Source organism: Armigeres subalbatus, chromosome 1 (assembly GCF_024139115.2).
Source record: "Armigeres subalbatus isolate Guangzhou_Male chromosome 1, GZ_Asu_2, whole genome shotgun sequence".
Classification (NCBI taxonomy): Eukaryota; Metazoa; Arthropoda; class Insecta; order Diptera; family Culicidae; genus Armigeres; species Armigeres subalbatus.
The window spans coordinates 162,393,508-162,413,623 of NC_085139.1; the positions used below are offsets into that span (position 1 = coordinate 162,393,508).

The 20,116-nt window shown below is 39.1% G+C and overlaps 1 protein-coding gene across 7 annotated transcripts in view; it reads left to right on the top strand.

Moving 5' to 3' along the window:
• LOC134205449 (TOX high mobility group box family member 3-like) overlaps nucleotides 1–20,116 on the top strand; it is a 344,232-nt gene that overhangs the window by 11,641 nt on the left and 312,475 nt on the right. For 6 of the 7 annotated variants that reach the window (XM_062680693.1, XM_062680704.1, XM_062680699.1 and 3 more), the window contains exon 2: nucleotides 1,063–2,034. In XM_062680693.1, coding sequence (XP_062536677.1) covers nucleotides 1,966–2,034 — 69 coding nt within the window. In that variant the 5' untranslated portion in view covers nucleotides 1,063–1,965. The remainder of the gene's footprint in view (nucleotides 1–1,062; nucleotides 2,035–20,116) is intronic. The other variant, XM_062680694.1, reaches the window with a different exon arrangement.

Genomic DNA, 20,116 nt, shown 5'->3' on the forward strand with positions numbered 1-20,116 from the left:
AATTTTGACAAACTACTAAATGATCAAACGCGAATTACTAAATGATAGATAACATCCTTGAGAGCAAACAAAATGTAACCGCTTGAGCTTGAGCTTGAGCTTGATTGACTACTCGTAGTTGCTACTCCATTATGACCAGATCAGCTGTTCTTGCACAGGGAACCAACAGATGTTTGCTTGGGACTAGCACACATCTTCAATGTACAAGTACTGGTGATCTCATTTGTTAGGTCATACTGGCGCCTGCCACGTCAGAATGCAAGTCAATGTAGGAAAGGGGAGGAAATGATGATGCAATCACTCGCCCACTGCAAGCCGAATATACCTCTGCACTTGCCACGAGTTCATGCGGAATTTGTTGGAATTTCTGGGTTAGGTTGGAGAGGCAGAGGTCCGTCTTGGTTAACGAGCTGCCAATGTGATAGATAGGAGAAAGTAACTGATGGAATTTCTAATTGGATGTAGGAAACGAGCTCTATAGTTCATTTCCAATTATAGCAGATTACTGATAGAATACTCAAGTTGAAGGTATATAGGAATAGTAATGGAAACGGTATGGAAGTCCATTTCCAGTTCTAGCGATTGCTGGAACATGAGAAATAAAGAGAAAGATACAAAGTAGGAGAATGGGACGGACCTGGGATTGAACCCACGACCTCCTGCGTATGAGGCAGAAGCAGTAGCCATATGACTACCAAGCCCGCTGAGAGCAAACAAAATGTAACCGCATCTACAAACAATCAATAACTATATTACCACTACTATTCCTATTCTCATTATTTCCCATACTAATATGAAAATATGAGTTCCCCTAAATTGCTATCCATACCAGGTGTTTTGTGAGTGTAACATTGATACGATTATAAGGCGATAAGCTGAAAAGCCAATCAATTTTGTTTATTTTAAACGTAATTACATATGGATTACTATTTTCCAAAAAATATTGAGAATCAACTTCTAATAATTATACATGCTGCCTTATGTGAACTTATTTCAGTACACTGACTAAATCAACAAGCTCTGAACTATTAACTTAAACGATCATTATTCTCTCCCTTCCAGATACTTCCGCTACTGCGAAAAACTATGCTACGAGTTAAACTCATAAAAAGTGAAATTACAGACGAAAGCCAACCCGTTGTTTAATTGTTCTACAGCTCCACATCTCCACCGTACGCCATCGATAGAGGGTTAACTGCCGGGTGTTGAACCAATACACGCCCTCCCACTCGTTCCACTCGCAGCCGGTTCGGTAGGGTCAGTGCGCACAGTAGTGAGCGCCAGTATCGGAAAGTGGTTCACGAAAACAGCTGAAAATAAAGGAAAATCAAAATTAACCTAGAATAATAAAAGTGACGTGCAAAACACGACCGGTAACACGAGCCCGCTTAACGTGCGAGAAGAAAAAAAAAAGGCAAAGTGAGAAAAAAAAAAGTTTTCGAAACACAAGAAGAAAAAGGGAAAAATTGCTTCTCTTCCTGGTTTTGTGCAACCGGGGAAAAAAATAACGACATCGCAGACGAGTGCAGCAACTCATCTGAGTGTGGCTCCATTGTGCGAGGCTGGCCTCTCCTCTCGCTCTCGCTATTCCTCGATCCGTGTGGTGACTTCAACGCCAGTGTTGAAAGTTAATCGTGCATAAAAAGAAAATAAGTAATTATCCTTTTAAATAAGAAAATTGAGGCAACCGTGGAGAAGCGTACGGGATAGAAAAGAAAGATGCTCATCCAAGTTGAAAATTGGGAAACAGAGAAGAAGAAAATAATCGATGTGCTACAATTATAAGTGAGATAATTCCGTTGTTTTCTTTCTCTTGTATTTCCCTCCCCGGCTGCTTGGATCCACCCGCGATTTGTGTGTCGGTGGCACGCCAACAACAACAACAAACTACTATTCGGCTTACCGCCATATCGTTTGGCTGCCGTAACCAACACCGGACGATTTTTCCCTCTGTGCGCCGTTACTATGGAGACTAGTTTTAACAGTGGAACCGGAGAATTCGACGTAAATATGTTCGATCAGTACATTTACAAGGTGAGTGTTGTTTATGGTTTGCCTTTCTTCATCCAAGCTTGTCGTTTCCGGGGTGTATAACTTATGTCACTGGCTCACGAGCATGATAATTGGAAACTATACTATAACCCACTTTCTATACCATGGTTAATGACGATCGGTCCTGAACTGGAAGGGCAGTTTAATTCGGCAAGGCTTGTTTTATCAATAAAGTATCGGCCTTGTTAGTTGTCTTTTCAGGAATTGGAAAGAAATTTACTTCAAACCAAAATGATTCCATTTAATACGGTCTTTTATGGACAGCATCAAATATAGATAAAACTACCAGGAAATTGTTTTTATTGTGTCCTCATAGAAGCTTATTAAAACTTAATCATTTCATCTCATTTCGATTATGACATCATTAAGGTAATGTTTAAGAAACATTATCACTTCATAAAAAATGGTACACAAATTTATGCAAATACACAAATATTTTTTTAATTTTTAAGGTTTTTTTTAAATGTTGCAAAGATTTAAGTTGTAAAGTGAAACAACACGATCAAAAATACGAGCGAAAAAAAACATTTAAAAACAGAATCCCGTGTCTAAAAATCCATAATTCCGTTGATGTTTGGCAAAGCTGCAACCTTTCAAAATTTGATTTATTTTCAAAGTTATATATACATTTTCTAAATCAATGTACTGAGAAGGATAGATACAAAAGGCTACCATTTTTTGGTAAATTTATCCTGAAGAGAATTGTGCCAATAGATTTCAAATTGGTTGAGAATTCACCTAGCTACGATATTTTCTTTACAAGCTACTTTTAGAAGGCCAAGATTGGAAGCTTTGGGCGATCAATTTTTTGGCTCCAAACTTTGCGGCGACTATTTGTTTTTATTTTCATAAAGAAAGGCACGCGAGTTTTAGCTTTTGAAAAATAAACCACTTTTTTCAGAACCAAAACGTTAAATGAGTTAAATTTGGATAGTGTTCGCCATGACAATTTTATTTTACAACAGGACATTTTCGCCGTTCTATCTGGAAACAGAGGCAGTACTGACCATTCGTCACTCGCTCCATGGGGGTATAACTTATGTAATACCCCCATCTCCCTTATGTTTCCACGGCTTGTGCGCCTCCTGTGCATCATTTCGGGTGTGGAACCCCCGGCACATCACATGTGCCTCAAAACTTACCTACCCGAGCTTTGAGACTGCCCACATGTGGACGGACAGGTACCTTGCAGGAGGTATCCTCGATCAGTGTTGTCGTCAACCGTCCTGCAACAGGGTGCACGACTTGTCTTATACGTCTACTATTTCTAAGGCGCCGCAGAAGCATTAACCTCCCGACACTCCTGCCAGGCATAGTGAGACTTTCGTGTCCCCTAATTCTGAGGTGCCGCAGAGGTATCAGCCACCAGATACTCTTGCCAGGCCTAGTGAGACTTCGCTCATTCTATCACTTACTTGTGTGCTCGCCCATACATTCGGTCCCTCACTCTGTGGGGGTATTATATGTAGTACCCCCAGCTCCCTTTCGCTTGCATCACATCTGTACCACTTCGGGGTTTGCAAGTACCAACCGCTACCACCCATTTGCCGCCAAAGCAGGCCTCACTCTGGGAACCTCCACAGCCTGCATAGAAAATAATAATGAAAAATAAACAGCGCGTAAAACTTGACATGCGGAAATTTACGCATATGAACGCTGAAATGATTCACTTCCTAACAAGATTGCTTACAACTTGTATGCAATATTGACGATTCTTGTCAAATATTGTATACATTTAGGCTATATCCCGTCTGGAATTACGCTAATAATGGCGTTCCATTTATGTGCATGATTTTTAGCGTAAATTTCAGTGGATTTTTCTATTTGTGTGGCTAATTGTGGGATTCGGGGTTAGGATCGTCAAATTGACAGCTTCAGTGTTAAACCAAGCCTGGCGATATGACCGAATTTACACCGTTACGCACTATTGCAGAGTAATCCATATCCTAGCGTTACGGGAAGATGGCCGTGTGATGCCACCGAAAAAATCAAAGTAGTATACAGTGCAAATTTTGTCTTCGTTCGCAACGAAACTTAAACTGGTTACGAAGTGCGCACTAAACCCTACTCGCAGCTGCAATACGCCTTCTCATCGAAGGTTACATTATTATCGCACGTCACTTGAGTTCCAACGTACACAAATTCTGCTGCATCTTCAATTTTTTTTACGACATTTCACTATACCACCACCAATAATGAACCATTTTCTACCATTACTAACGTCTGACGCCATTTGAATACCAATATATTGGGAACTTTCAGCATTCTCTACCGATTGCCCAGCTACTGTAAAACTAGAAGGGATCGCCACAATCCGGCCTGCTGCCACCGGAGAGTCACATCGATCTTTTCCTGAATCCGGGCTAGGATAACTTTGCACCCACGCTTGCTTGTCCTGTCGACATGCGCATTTCACTTCCTTCTCCAAAGCCGAGTATTGTTGACGGGCTAAGATTTTGGTTCTTCTCGTTTTTGTTCGCTCTATCGCGGCTTAAGCTTCTTTTTCCTCCTCTATTTTTTTCCAGGTCTCATCGGTGATCCATTGTTTTCTCTGGGCACGTAGTTCACCACTATTATTCTCGCTGTTGGCAATGAAAGCATTCTTAATGGCGGTTCATTGGTCTTCCACGCTGTCACCTTCCGGAATACCTGCAGCACGTGTCTCCAGCTCTTCAACGAAGGACAGTTTTACCGTCGGCGTATGTTGAATCGTCGTCCAAGTCTCTCCTTCTGTGGTCTGGTGCTTAACATGGAGTGCAGATTTCGCTCTTAATTAATAATTACCAACGATAGATGAAAAGCATACGGCTTTTTCGATCATAACAAGCCATGAAAAAATGCTTGTCACCTGATACAAATGCCATTGTAGTACAATTGCCATTGAGGACCATGTGTAAAACAAGTCGAAATGTATCATCGGCACTCATGTCCTTACAATTGGAGGCTTTCTAAAGAAATTTATCTTGCAGAAAATTCCCCTTAAGGTATAATCCATTGATTTCGTAAGGCAAAAATCGACCATTTTCTACATTGCCTGCAGCGACCCAACGATAGAATCCGACTAGATGTCGCCGTTGCGGCGATGAAATCGCTTAGGTCTGAGGGAGCCTTTACATGGTTTCCGAGTGAAAAATTTATGAATCGGACAATGTACTCAAAAGTTTCATTGCTTTCTGTTGAAAATTTGACTCCATCAAACTTTGGGTTCAGAAATAATGGCCCACAGACTACTTTTGTTTGCGCGTAAATAAGCGCAATTTTTTGGCATGTATCCTTAACCAACATTGTGCATTCAAATGGGAATCCTATCTTATAATTTCATATTGAAAATTGGCTGGATCGGACTATGAACTCAAAAGTTATGGCAAAAATTCTATTTTTCCATAACACACCAGAAAGTCACCGATACCGCTAGGTGGATTCTTCAGAGTTGTTCCTAAATAATCCCTGACTTCATCACTGCAAGTAAAACAACCATAAGTTTTTCGTTATTCAATAGGCGAATTTGAATAAAGCTCATCGATCATTTCGACATCTGGTAGTCGTCACAAGAACCACGAAAAAAAAGTGTCGTTTGTTAAAAAAGTGCATTGGCAGCATACGGAGGAAGTACGATTTTCGTGTTTTCTGGTTAATCCAACCATTTATGAAAGCTGAAATAGTCGCAAATTGGAAGAAAATTTTGTTTTCTTTGGGATGAGCTTCCATCCGGTGGGAGCTTGCAAATGATTTTTCCGATTAAATAGCACATCTCTTGCAGTACCTCCACTACACTATCTTGGTTATGAATTACCGGATTTTTAATTCGCGGTTTATTTGGGTGGGATTCGGCTTCAACAGCTGCTGTAAGACTGTAAGAAGCCATTGCCAGTGGAAAACATGTGACAATGTATCAAAAAGCTAAGTAAATTTTATGGAGAAAATTTGATTTTGAATGTAAAAAATCGCTTCTGATGACCTTTCTCCCAAACTCTCGCAGCGCACTCCACCACTGGATCCTTCTTGAATTCGCCTGTTGCAGACTTGATTTTTGACCCTTCCTTCGGAAGTGTCTAAAATTTCACTTTGTATGCGTGTTACGTATTAATCTACCAAAAAATCTCTTCACAGACGTTTCGGCCGATAGGTCGTGGTCTTTTCCAAGGTTCGTATAGTATATTGGTACTTTACGCAATATTTGTTTACCCTATGAATCAATATGGTCGAAACTATGGTAAATTTCAAGTTATATCTAAGCTCTGGTCAAATTTTCAGCAAAATTCAGCAAATCTCCAAAGTTGATCATTCTATATGAAAAACAGCAAGTGGGCTTTTTATTATGCAGGTAACTGTATATCAATTCCTAGAGTAGTAGTTTGGTGGAATTGGTTGACTTGGTAAGGCCTAAAAAATTCAACTTGGAAAAAGATAAGTTGCCATAATTATTTATTTATTTTATATACACAGTATACATGTTTTTTTTTCCTTACGCTGTAAAAATGTTATAATCTTTAATCTATATACATAATATAATCTATATACATAAAAATGAATTTCTGTCTGTCTGAACCTTATAGACTCTGAAACTACTGAACCGATTGGTGTGAAAATTTGTATGCAGAGGTTTTTGGGGCCGGGGAAGGTTCTTAAGATGGTTCGAGACCCCTCCCTTCTTTGGAAAGGGGGGCTCCCATACAACTGAAACAAAAATTTCTGCATAACTCGGAAAGTAAGCAGAGAATTAATCAATTTTAGGCGAAACAAAGTTCATTGGGTCTGCTAGTAATGTATAAAAATAAAAATAGATTGGTTAAGTAGTTTCTAATTTTACAATCTAATTTTTTATATGTGTAGGTATAAGATTGTGAGAAAATGTGCCGAGACATTGTAAAGTCAAAAGTTTCGCGGTGTTAATTATAGATGGCTACCAGAATCCCTCGATGCAAAAGGGATTACCAGATTATATAAGCCCAAAAGAAAATCCAAATTCAAAATATCATCGGCTTTGCTTGGTTTTTCACCCTCATACAATTGTCTGGTTTGAGGGAATCGAAAATGTCACTGAATCAAAAGCGATCATTATGGTCTGAATTTATCTTAAATTAATACAAACTCCCTATCACTACTTCCGAGTATCAATTATGTGGAAACGTCTTAAATTTCTTAGTCACGAACAAAAAGTATTCGCGTTTTTACAGTCTACTCTGTGTTTCGCCTTTGGCGTATTAGATTCTGCAGCCTCTGTATGTTTATTTATTTATTTATTTATGCATTTATTTCGTCAACCGACGTAGACTAGTACAAATACATATACATGTAACCTCAGTCTAATGACAGATTAATAGTCCTTTTTGTTGGACTCAGGGTCAGCCAAGCAATCACGAACGCGAAGCTGGTCCTGGTCGAGGTCAGTGGATAGAGTACTACCGAACTGTCAAAAAGTTCATTCGACATTAGGGTGGCTCAAATTAGTATGGGAAAAACTTTGTTCAATTTTTTTGATGGGCCGCCCTCTTATTCGATTCTATTTGATGCCCTGATGCTCTGGACAAAATTTCAGCCAAATCGGTCAACGTTTGGGCGGTGCTAAACTCATTGGAAGTTTATATGGAAAAATGTATGCAGAAACATCCAAAAACAATAAATTGCAGCTGGACTACACAACTTACGATGAAGAACTATGATACTCATTCAGATCTTGGAGAATTTAATACAGAATGTTATGCAGAAAGCCGCGAGAAGATTAGAGTTTGCCCGGCTAAGTTATTAGCATTTCTCTGCAGTGGGGTTTCAGCAAATTTCGTTTCTTTTACCTTTGAAAAGAAATAAATTCACTCCTACAACACTCCAGTAAAATTCTAATATCTTTGCGTAATAAACTCTAATCTTCTCGCGGTTTTCAGCATAACATTCTGTATTTTATTTTATAAGAACTGAATGAGTATCATGGTTCTTGATCGTACATTGTGCCGCCCAACTGCAAATCGCTGTTTTTGGATGTTTCTGCATACATTTTTCCATATAAACTTCCAACGAGTTAAGCACTGCCCAAACGTTGACCGATTTGGCTGAAATTTTGTCCAGAGCATCAAGGCATCAAATAGAACCGAATAAGAGGGCGGCCCATCAACAAATTTTGAAAAGTGTTTTTTGAGCCACCCTATTCGACATGGATCGAATGCATTCCTGATGTAATGCTGCAGAATCTAATTGAAGTCCTCATCTAGGGCTGCTTCCCCAGAAACTTTTTCTTTTGAATTTCCTGTTCCTTTATATTTTTCACTTTCTTTTTCATCAGATAAATGATAAAAAGGGCAGTGAAGATGCTCCCTGAGCCGACGTTCTGACACCTGTATCAGTTATTGGCGGAAAAGGGCCTTTCGGAAATTAGTCAAACTGTTGATAACGGATGTAGTCCTCGAGGGAATCAATTAAAAGGAATTTTAAATTCTTTGAACCGGTAATTTTGATAATATACCAAAGTTTTTTAGCCGATTGAGATCCTCAGCATCAATGAAACAATGAGTTAACCTTACCAAAAAATTCAACAAAAATCTAAGAAAATTTAAGTGATATCCAGGCGTCCCCTAAAGCCTGGCGTCCTTGACAGGGGCCAACCTGGACAACCACAAGCTACGGCGCTGTATAACTTCGATATAACGTACATTTTGATTTCAAAGTTGTACGTAATATCGTAGCATAAATAATCAATCTCATTTTTTACTACCTAAATGTTTTTCTACTATGTACTTTATGTGCGAATATTTTTTTTTAAAATAAGAACAATGTAAACAATTCCTACAAACGTTTTTAAAAAATGACACTTTTCGGGTCATTCATTATTTATAATCTATAAAAAGTACATGAAATAGCTTGTGACCAAATGGCTTGCTTTTCGTGACACTGTTTGCATGAAAATTCATAAATAGTGTATTTCCGATCACTGACGAAGTAAAAAGAAGTTACTGAAGAATGGAATTGTTTACGATGGGATTCCTGAAGAAATTTCTTGAGGGATTTATGAAGGCGTTTCCAACACAATGTTTGAAGGAATTTTCTATGTAAAATTCCATCGAATAGTCAAAAGTTTCTTAAAGGGATTTCTGAAAAAATTCCAATAGGAATTTTCAAAAAAAATCGATTAAAGGATTTTTTAAATAGATCCTCTAAAGGAATTCCCAAAGGAATTTCCAAAATAGCTCCCAAGGGATTTCTTAAAAAATCGAAAGAATTCTTAAAGGAATTTCCGATGGTGTTTCCGACTCAAATAATCTAGAGGAATTTCCTATGAAATTTTTAAAGAAAATCTGTAAGAATTTTCTATGGAAATTTGAAGAAATTTCCGGAGGATTCTTTTAATGAATTAAAAGAAATATCTGAAAAAGTTGTTAAAAACCCAGATTAATCCACCTAGCGATGGTGCCTTTCTCGTTTTTTTCGAGTGAGTAATTTCTACGCACTTTTAGTGAAAAAAAAGTATTATGGCCATAACTTCTGAGCCCATAGTCCGATCCGGCCAATTTTCAACAAGAAACAATGGGACCGGATTGCATCGAATGCAACTTGTTGCGAGCAAATCGGCAAATCGGCTGAGGGTAAGTGCCTAAAAATGAGTGAGATTTTTTTTTGTAAAAAAATGTATTTTGGCCATAATTCCGAATTCCATAGGCCGATTCCGCCAATTTTCAATACGAAACAATGGCGCCACGCCGTCGCCGCCGACAGTTTTTGGCACGCCGCCGCTGCCGACATTTTTGCATCGGCGCGCCGCCGTTGATCGCCGCTGATCTATAATTTTCCACGCCGATTCAAATTTTCAGTGGAAACTGATACCAATTATTTCCATAAAAACTCCATACAATATCTTGTTGAAATTTTGAAAAGCTCTCCGTAAAAACTAAGCGTGAAAATTGCGAAGGTGTTCCCGTTGAAATTTTAAAAAATTTAATTGAACAAAAAAGAGTCGTTTGGCAGAAAGCCGCAAGGTTGAAAATTGTTAGGCCGAATATGTCGTTTAACCGAAAAGACTATTTGGTAGAAGCCTTCCCGAGCAAATCGATTACTTTTTTTTAATGTTGTGAAATCATCGATTATGTTTACTTAATTTGATATCTTTTTGGTCGTTTTAACGGTTAAAATAACAAAACGAAATAGCAGAAATATCTTACTGTGACATTCAATCATAAACTATTCCTGCTGTCGATGAGAGAAAATCGAAAACTAATTTTGATATTGACACAGTTTGATGTCATATCATTCAATTTAGTAATCTACAGCAAAATGAGATCAAAATATGCAATCAATCATAATGATTTATACATATTTGAAAACGAATTATGACTCAATTTGATGTCAAAATCAAAATATGTTTTCTATATGATCTCATTATGTTTTCAGACTTCGCTAATATATCTAGCCTAAAGTTATTTGGTCGAACAGTTCCTTCGGCTAAAAAAATCGTGAATAAGTCCTTCGGCCGAAATAGTCGTTTGGTCGGAAAGGACATTCGGTCGAAAGTGTCGTTCGACTGAATTGGTCATTTTGGATATTTTCAAGACAATAACGGGAGAATCTTTTGAATTTCGCCTCAAAATTTTAATGAAAGATTTCCAGTTTTTCCAGAATATTTGTTTGAAAATTGTCTTCAGATTTTCCACGGAAACTACTTTCAAGTATCGAGAACTCTTTGGTATTACCAAGAGGAGCTCTCTGGATTTACCAAAGAAAGTTGTTTGGAATTTACATGAGAATCTCTTCAGAGTTTTCACGAGAAGTTGTTCCAAATTTCTATAGGAAAATATTCGGAATATCCACGGAATGTTCCTATTGATTGTTCTGTTGAGTATTCTTTAAAATTCACACAGAAAATTGTGACTGGTAAACTTCCCCAATCTAGATCATATAAGACGGTTAGTTTTTTTTATCCTTTATTAGAGTGATTTTTTCGCAGGGAGAAGTTCATCACTAAACGGCTAGTTTGGCATAGTCAACTTTAACACATCGAGAAAAACTGCTCGGAACTTTTGAGGATTTTTTTGGATTTCTTCAGAATTTTTTTTCTATTTTCGATTAGAAATTCTTGGCCATCGTTGGCCAAAAATGCCATTTTGCAGAAATAGTTTTTTGACAGAATGGGCCATTTGGCCGAAAAAGTCATTTGGTCCAACGGTAATACGGCCAAGTTTCAATGACTGAACCTCGTACTGAACGGGTAATATGGTCACAAATGGCCATTTGTTTGGCGAAATGGTCTTTTTGTCTATTGACCATTGATCAAAATTCCGTGGCCTCTCTTTTTTTAAGTTTAAGTAATTTTTAAGACTGTTATCAGGTCAAAACTGGTTTGACCAAAAATGTAGTTTAGCCGAAAGCAATGGCAAAAGGAAAATTTTGGCAGACTTGTAAAAAGTTGTTTACCCTAACTATTGGGCTGAATATGCCGTTTGGATGAAAAATGCCATTCTGTAGAAAGAGTCATTTGGCCCAAAAATTTACTTTCTGCAACCTCTTTTGAAAAGTGTTGTTCGGCTGAATTGATCATTTTGCCAAAAAGACGTTTATCCGAATAGGTCATTTGACAGAAAATGCCGTTCGGCCAAAACGCAGAATGGACATTTATGGGCCAAATTACTATTCCTACCAAACGGCATTTTCGGTCAAATGATCTATTCGGTTAAACGATTTTTTCGGCCAAATTACCAGATCGCCGGAAAGCAGCCCTCCCGTCCTACTTAGTCATACTTGGTCGACAACTAAGAAGCTTTGCACAAATCCAAAAATTTATATTTGTTTGTTTATTTTATATGTGTGGATGTGAGCGTGTATGTGTGTACAAAAAATAGTGTGCCTGCAGGTACGGATTCGCACTGCTTCCGCCCACATGGGTCTCAATTGCGTACTTTTGGTTACTATCAACTCCCCAAAGCCAACATTTTGCGCTCCTGCAGGTGCAGATTTGCTACATTTATGGTCAAACCATTTTTGACCTGATAACAGTTTCGGATAAACATTCAATTCGGCTTAATGGAATTTGGTTAGAGGCTTTTGGCTTAAAGGCCAGTATCAACTTAAAAAGTAGAGAGGTTACGGAATTTCGTTAGCCTTTTCAACGTAAATGTCATTAGGCCAAATGGATGGATATTTTGGATTAAATTACCCGTTTAGGTATTGACATTTGGCCGTATAACCTGTTGGCTTAAACTATTTTTTTTGGACAAATATTCCATTCTGCCAAACGACCATTTCAGCCAAACAGCATTTATGGGCTGATGACCTATTCGGCCAAACGACCTGTCAGGGCAAACGACTATTTGGGCCAAATTACCAGTTCGGCCGTCTGTCGCTTGCGCCCAATGAGATTTTCCAACAATTTCTTATGGACAGTACACTAGTCGTTCGATAACTGCAACATGTTTTCGTTTCAGTTAGCGAATGGCGTTCGATAACTGCGATGCATTCAAGACGGCAAACAATTGTCGGAATAGAATAGAACTGCACCTGCTTGTTCAGCGCTATGCAGCTATCATCGACATTGACATCGTTTTGAAGCACAGCTGTCCGATAACTGTAAAACTGATGAAACCATCGAAATGTTGTTAAAAGCATTGCAGTTAAAATACTTTCGTTATCGAACGTCTAATGTACAAAGAATTTCCGGTAGAAACCCAATAATTACAAACCATTTTTCATGAAGACATTTTGAACAATCCTCCGCGAAAATTCTGAAGAAGTTTCCGTCAAACTTATGGACAATTTCTCGTGAACATTCCAGAGATTTTTTTTAAAACTCTTTAGTCTCCCGCGGAAATTCTTAAGAATTTACTGTTTTATTGTGAGTCATGCCAAGCTAGTCGTCTTTATTATTCTAGACCGAAAAAGCCAACGGTTAAACACCCATTCTACCAACCGCACTCTCCTGCAATTATTAAGAATATTCTGTGAAAATTTCGAAGAATACTCTACAGAAATTCAACAGGAACTTTTCGTAAATTTCTGAAGTTTTTCCTGTAGAAGTTAAGAACTTTTTTTTGTGAAAATTCTGAAGTGTCTCATGCAAATTGCGACGATTTTTCTGCTGAAATTCCAAATAATTTTATTCGGAAATTACAAAGACCTTCTCTTGGTAATTTCAAAGATTGCTCCAAGATATCTTCCAAATAATGGAAAAACTAATAGATTTTTCTGGAGAAGTTCATTAGATTTTTCATGCGAAATTCAAAAGATTTTTCTTTTAATGTCTTGAAAATATCCCGAAAAAATGCAAAAAAAATCTTAGAAAATCGTAATAAAAAAATCGCCACGCCGATTCACGCCGCCGCCGCCGGCTAAAATGGCTTCTGGCGTGACGCCGCCGCCGCCGACCAAAATATTGACAAATGCCGCCGCCGACGAATATAGGACCGGCGCACACCTCTAGTTCTAAAGGAATTCATAGAGGTTTTTTTCTGGATTTCGTGAAATAGTTCCAGAAGAGCATTTCTGAGTGAGTTCTCATAGGAATTTCCGGTGGAATTTTCTAAGAAACTCCTCGACGAACTTCTAAAAAATCATAAGAAATACATAAACCAATATCTGAATTTTTGAAACATAAAGAAATTTCCGAACAAATTCCTTAAAAAAAATTTCGATGGAATTTCCGAGAGAATTTCAAAAATATTTTCCATACGAAGTTATTTCTGGAGTGGGTTTTGTGGCTGTATGGTTAGCGATGTCAATCGTCTAGACGCATGTGCTTTGGAGTGTGGGTTCGATTCTTGCCCCGGTTAAGGAGCAAACTTTTCGTTAAGCGAAAAGTTCTCCACTGGTCCACTAGGTGTTGTATAAATGTCATGTCCGTTGTCTCATGCTAGATGCTAAGTGTTCAGTCTGCTGTACGACCTCTGGTCGCAGACGGTGATTCTTCCTTTTTTCAAGAATGTCGAAAATTTTTCCCGAGTTCCTTTGAAGTTCCTTAAGGAGTTTGTTCATAGGTTTCTCGGGAATTTACTAGAAGTTTGTTCTTGAACTTTGGAAGGAATTTCAGTGGGAGTTGCTGGAAGTATTCCTAAAGAAATTCAGCAAGGACTTCTTGTAGGACTTTCCGGCGGTGCTAAGGTCGTCCTAAGGATATCGTTGGGAATGTTTTGAATTGATTTTCAATGGAAGCTCCGGAGAAGTACCTGGAAGTGTTTCCGATTAAATTACTGGATAAGTTTTATGAAGATGTTTTTAAGGAATCCCTCCAAAAATTTCCGAAGGAATCCCTGGATGCTAATTTGCGGAGGATTTTTTGAATGAATGACTGGTAAAATTAAAGATGGGAAAAGAAATTCTTTCAAAAATGCGTTCAGGAGCTCCTTCGGGAATTAGTATAGAAAATCCTTCTAAAATTCCTTTGAAAAATTCCATTAGGAATTCTTTGAGGAATTCTCTAGAAAATTCCTTCAGGCTCCCCTTCGGAAATTCCTATTTGAATTCAGTCGGATATTTTTTGAGGAGTTGATTCGGTAATTCCTCCTTCATTTCTTTTAGAGATTTCTGCAGGAATTCGTCCACAAAATACTCCTTAAATTCTTTTGGAAAATCTAGAGGTTTCTTCTGGGATTATGTTTAAAAAATCGATGCAAACATCAAGTTTGGATATTCAATACTTATTCAACATTGACTGACTTAGACCCAAAAGCTACCTGACGTCAGCACTGACTTTTTCAGAACTTTTGCTCAATTTCGACTAGACATTTGTTCGACACAGAACATGCTCGAAAGCTCATTACCTCAATATTTTCCAATTCATCGTGAGAATTCTTGTAATTTGATTTGAAGAAAACAGTCACAATAATGTCTGTAGGTGATGGAATTAGATTCCATAAGATGATGTGATCCCTACATGAATGCTCAAGACTATTTACTTTTTTTTTGGAATAACTAACCAAATCTAAATTATTTTTCAAAGTGTACGTGGTATCAGAAGAAACTGTACGCTATATCGAGTGACGTCACATTAGGGGTACGCTATATCGAAGATTACCTGCATTGTTAAGGCCATCCGGAAAAATTAAATTTAGTTCTGCCACATAAAATTTCCACCAGAATCATGAATAACATAGCATAGTGGAATGAACTCAAACAATTTTTGAAGCCAAGAACTGAGGAAAAGTATTTTGAGATTCTTAGGAGATAGAAAATCATTACGCATATTTTCAAAGTTTTACGGCTTCTTCTAACTTCCTTAAGCAGACAGAATTTAAGGTCAATTGACAGCAACACGAAAATGCGAACTTTTAACCATTTTTATTATCAAAAAATGGACTACCAGAACAAATAAACAAAATCGAACAAACAGTAAAACAGTACGAATTGGAGAAAATATGCACTTTTGTCAAATTTAGCAATTCAGTAAAATAACAGAAGACCTATCGAAGTGGCTCTCCCAAGTGTTTCGTTGAAGCAACACATAGGACGTTCCGCAAGCTACCTCATTATTTGGAATAAATAAATAATTAAATGAAATAAGCTAAAATAAGCTCGATTGCAAGGAGAAATTTTCTCTTGACATCAATTTCCAACAACTAAATTCCACCCCCGTGCTTTGCAGCAGAAATGAAGCGAATTGATCCCGATTATCAATGCTGTTCCGGCACCATTAAAGAACCGAAGAACAAAAGCATTGAATTGTAGGAAACAAGTCCGATAAAATCAGTGAAACAAGCTAACGTTAAATTGACATTAATTCCGTTCGTTTTGTTTCATCCGTTCAGTGTTCATGATGTCGTCCCGCGCAACTCCCTCCACCCACTTCCCTTCTTATTCAGCCAACTTTGCTGGAAACGATGTTTACAAAACAACATGGTGATTATGAATTCCATTGAATTATATGCAGTTTATTTTATTTAGTTTTCTTCCCTCATTTCACTCCGTCCAACTATTGTACTGAGTGGTAGTTGTAAGTTGTTTCAGCCGGTTTAGTGCCATAAGCGGGCACTCCTCCGTCCGGGCCCCGTTCCCTTCCTTGGTCTATTTATTGGGCTACCCTACTTGGTCTTCCTCTTGAACGATCTCACATCTTCAGCATGGTATTTATTTTCATTACTGTTTTAGAGTCACGATTTTACAATTAGCATATTTATCTGGAAAAATAATTGATTTATCTTTCTTTTTCCTTCCTTTCGACCTGCTCGGCCGTTTTCGATGCAAGTAGTTTCATCCCGGTGCCCTCTTCTAGGCGTCTCTAAGCTCATATGGTGCTAAAGTGCATCATTACACCTTCTCACGAAATAGAGAGAGAGAGAGGGGAGGGATAAATGGCTTTCTTTTCACCGGGAAGCTTTTTATGCTAAACAAAACTATAAAAAAACACGACAGCAACGACAGAAAAAGAAAAGCTGTTTACACATAACCTGTTTAACTGCATTCTTTTTTGAAACTAGAGAAATATAAAGAAGAATGATAACCGTAATGCTTAACTGTGCTGGCCGGGGCAACAGCTTTGCTGAAACAAATGCGCCGGAATATAAATAATAATGATGGTGATGAAAGTACGAAAGTAAAATAAAACAAGCAACGATCCGGCAGCGAAGTGGATTTAACTGCATTTTGAAACAATTCACTAACTGCCAAACGAGATTGGCCCCAAATTGTCTGCTGCCATTTGTTTCGTTCGCTGGCTGGGCGGAATATGAATATGGGCTCCGGCCAAGTTGTTGCAAAACGGAGTAATCTCGGTCGTGTGAATAGAAAACTGATAAACCACATTTATAACGAAGTGTGTTGCTCATTCAGCTATTAAATTAGTCCCAATTTCTGGCCGAGTGAATGAAACCATTATGATGGACCTGTTTCGTTAGAAATAACTGTCCGAGTGCAACTGATTGCAAATGTGTTTGATTGCTTGAAAATTTGTTTAAAAAGTAATTAGTTTGGGTAATCTAATCTGTGTTTATAACGATTACTGTTACACTTTGTCTTATTGCTGATGGATGGTTTGTTTCTGTTCCATCACAGACTAAAACCTTTTTCACTTTAAAGAACTTATGAATGCGTTTAGTTCCGACTCTATCAACATTCAAGCTGTCGTGTCGAAAGGTTAACCTGGAGCTTAAAACAGAATTGTTTAAATTGCATCAGACTTGCCTACTCATTAGCCTAGGTATATACTTTTAACAAGGCTGGCCATAAATAGCAAACACGCGCATAAATATTTAGGTCCGCTTATTGGCAGACAGGAAAATAAAATTGAATTCACATAAGTATCGAACTGTGCGCGACACACAGCAAGATAAAGACAACTATCTGCGCTATTTTGGGTTCGGTTTAAATTTCCGGGGAGAATCCATTCTCCACCCGGTATGGCAACGGAACAACGTATGTAAACCCTCCTTTCGGAGATAACGAATTCTACTCTTTGCCGTAGAGCGAACCGGCGGTGGCGCGGGGCTCGCTCGGCGAAACAAACATTGATTCGCATTCTGTGGCGCACAGAAGGGGCAGCTTCAGCCTTCATCTCATCAGAAATGCTTTTGCTCGGTACCCCATTACCATACAATGTACACGCCATATGCATACAACGGCCGAACGAGGCAACTATCAACCGGTTATGAGGCGGAGTGGTGCAATCGGATTCGGTGTTTGCTCATTGTTGTTGGTTGGCTCTATTGCTCAACTTTTAGAGTGGTAATCATTATTTGTGCAGCGCAAAATGCAAGAAACCAACCACCAACACCGAAGTGCAATGCTGTACTGTGGGTTGAATCGGAAGACTTTGACATGAAACAGAAAATTTCAGTTCAGTGGAACATTTCTGGGCGACATTTTGAATGACCGAATCGCTTTTTTGAGAATATTGTTTTAAGATTATAATTCATATTTTCCCTCGACTGTTCGACATACTGTAGCACCAAAACATTAAAAATACATGTTCGTCGGGTTTTAAAAATCAAACGTAACTACGAACTAATTTGGGGTGTATCGATTCTGTTTCCATTTCTTTAAAACAAAGTAGAACATAGAATAACGCTCAAACAACGCATGTCAGATTATCTTTCAGGGGAATCCCCAGATTTTTGGAGGGGAATCCCTCGAATCCTGGAGGGGAATTCCTTGATTCTCGAAGGAAAAACTCTCGATTCTTGAAAAATGCCTCGATTCCCGGAGGGGAATCCCTTGATTCCCGGAGGGGAATCCCTTGATTCCCGGAGGGGAATCCCTTGATTCCCGGAGGGGAATCCCTTGATTCCCGGAGGGGAATCCCTTGATTCCCGGAGGGGAATCCCTTGATTCCCGGAGGGGAATCCCTCGATTCCCGGAAGGGAAATCCCTCGATTCCCGGATCAAAATCCCTCGATTCCCGGATTGGAATCCCTCGATTCCCGGAATGGAGTCCCTCGATTCCCGGATCGGAATCCCTCGATTCCCGGATCGGAATCCCTCGATTCTTGGATCGAAATTCCTCGATTCCCGGATCGGAATCCCTCGATTCCCGGATCGGAATCTTTCGATTCCCGGATCGGAGTCCCTCGATTCTCAAAGGGAAATCGCTTGATTCCCGGAGGGGAATCCCTTGATTCCCGGAGGGGAATCCCTTGATTCCCGGAGGGGAATCCCTCGATTTCGGTATCCCTCGATTCTCGGATCGGAATCCCTCGATTCCCGGATCGGAATCCCTCGATATCCGGATGGGAATCCCTCGATTCCCGGATTGGAATCCCTCGATTCCCGGATTGGAATCCCTCGATTCCCGGATCGGAATCCCTCGATTCCCGGATCGGAATCCCTCGATTCCCGGATCGGAATCCCTCGATTCCCGGATCGGAATCCCTCGATTCCCGGATCGGAATCCCTCGATTCCCGGATCGGAATCCCTCGATTCCCGGATCGGAATCCCTCGATTCCCGGATCGGAATCCCTCGATTCCCGGATCGAAATCCCTCGATTCCCGGATCGGAATCCCTCGATTCCCGGATCGGAATCCCTCGATTCCCGGATCAAAATCCCTCGATTCCCGGATCGGAATCCCTCGATTCTCGGATCGGAATCTCTCGATTCCCGGATCGGAACCCCTCGATTCCCGGATCGGAATCCCTCGATTTCCGTATCGGAATCCCACCATTCCCGGATCGGAATCCCTCGATTCCCGGATCGAAATCCCTCGATTCCCGAATCGGAATCCCTCGATTCGCGGATCGGAATCCCTCGATTCTTAGAGAGACAAATCTTTAAGCTTCATTATCGTTATTGTTGCGATACAACTATGTGTTGCAAATATTCCGGACTTTTGGAATGAGCGTCCTCTATGACAAGAAACATCTTTCTCTTCACTGACCCAGCATATTATATATGAAGACAAGACCGTGATTGGAACGGAATTAGCCATGACGAATTTTTATTTAAACTGGCGCTTTTACATCGATATTTTCCCAATGCACAGAACTTCTGGTTAGAAATTTCATTCTCTGTACATGAATACAGGCATCCATTTGCTTCACATAGTGACTCATGTATGTTGTAGATGATGCAACTTCATTGGAATGTTTCACGTAAGTCTAATTATTACCATCATCCCCAAATCTGGGTTGTAGTGGCTCAGTAACAAGTCTGATTGTAAAACATCCTTGAATTGCCCCATTTCCATTTTGAATGAGATTGAGATGAAAACCGTATTCTTCGATGCCCGCGTGTAGCGTTCATGTAGAATGAATTTATTACTATTTGACTTAGCCAAAAATTCATGCCTGGTCTGGCGTGCTCCAACATTGGATTGATTAAAAATGCTTCGAAAATTCATATTTTTTCTGAGATTTAATTGTTGCTTCTTTAGATAAATATTTTTGAACAAAAATTGTTATCGGTTTTACTGAGTTGAATTTTGATCAGCGCTTTTTAATTTTCAGTTGTTAATATTGCTATCGCGATTATTGTTTCAAATTTTGCGCCGTCTTAGACTCCCGTTAAAGAAATATTGACCCACCAAAATATGTTTACACCAGTCCCTCCATATATGACAAAAGATGCAAGGACAATGTTTCGGATTGTGCTTTTGCTAGTTTCTATTGGAGGTATGAACATTTGTTTTGATACTTCAACAAATGTGTACAGTAGTGTATTCTTCGGT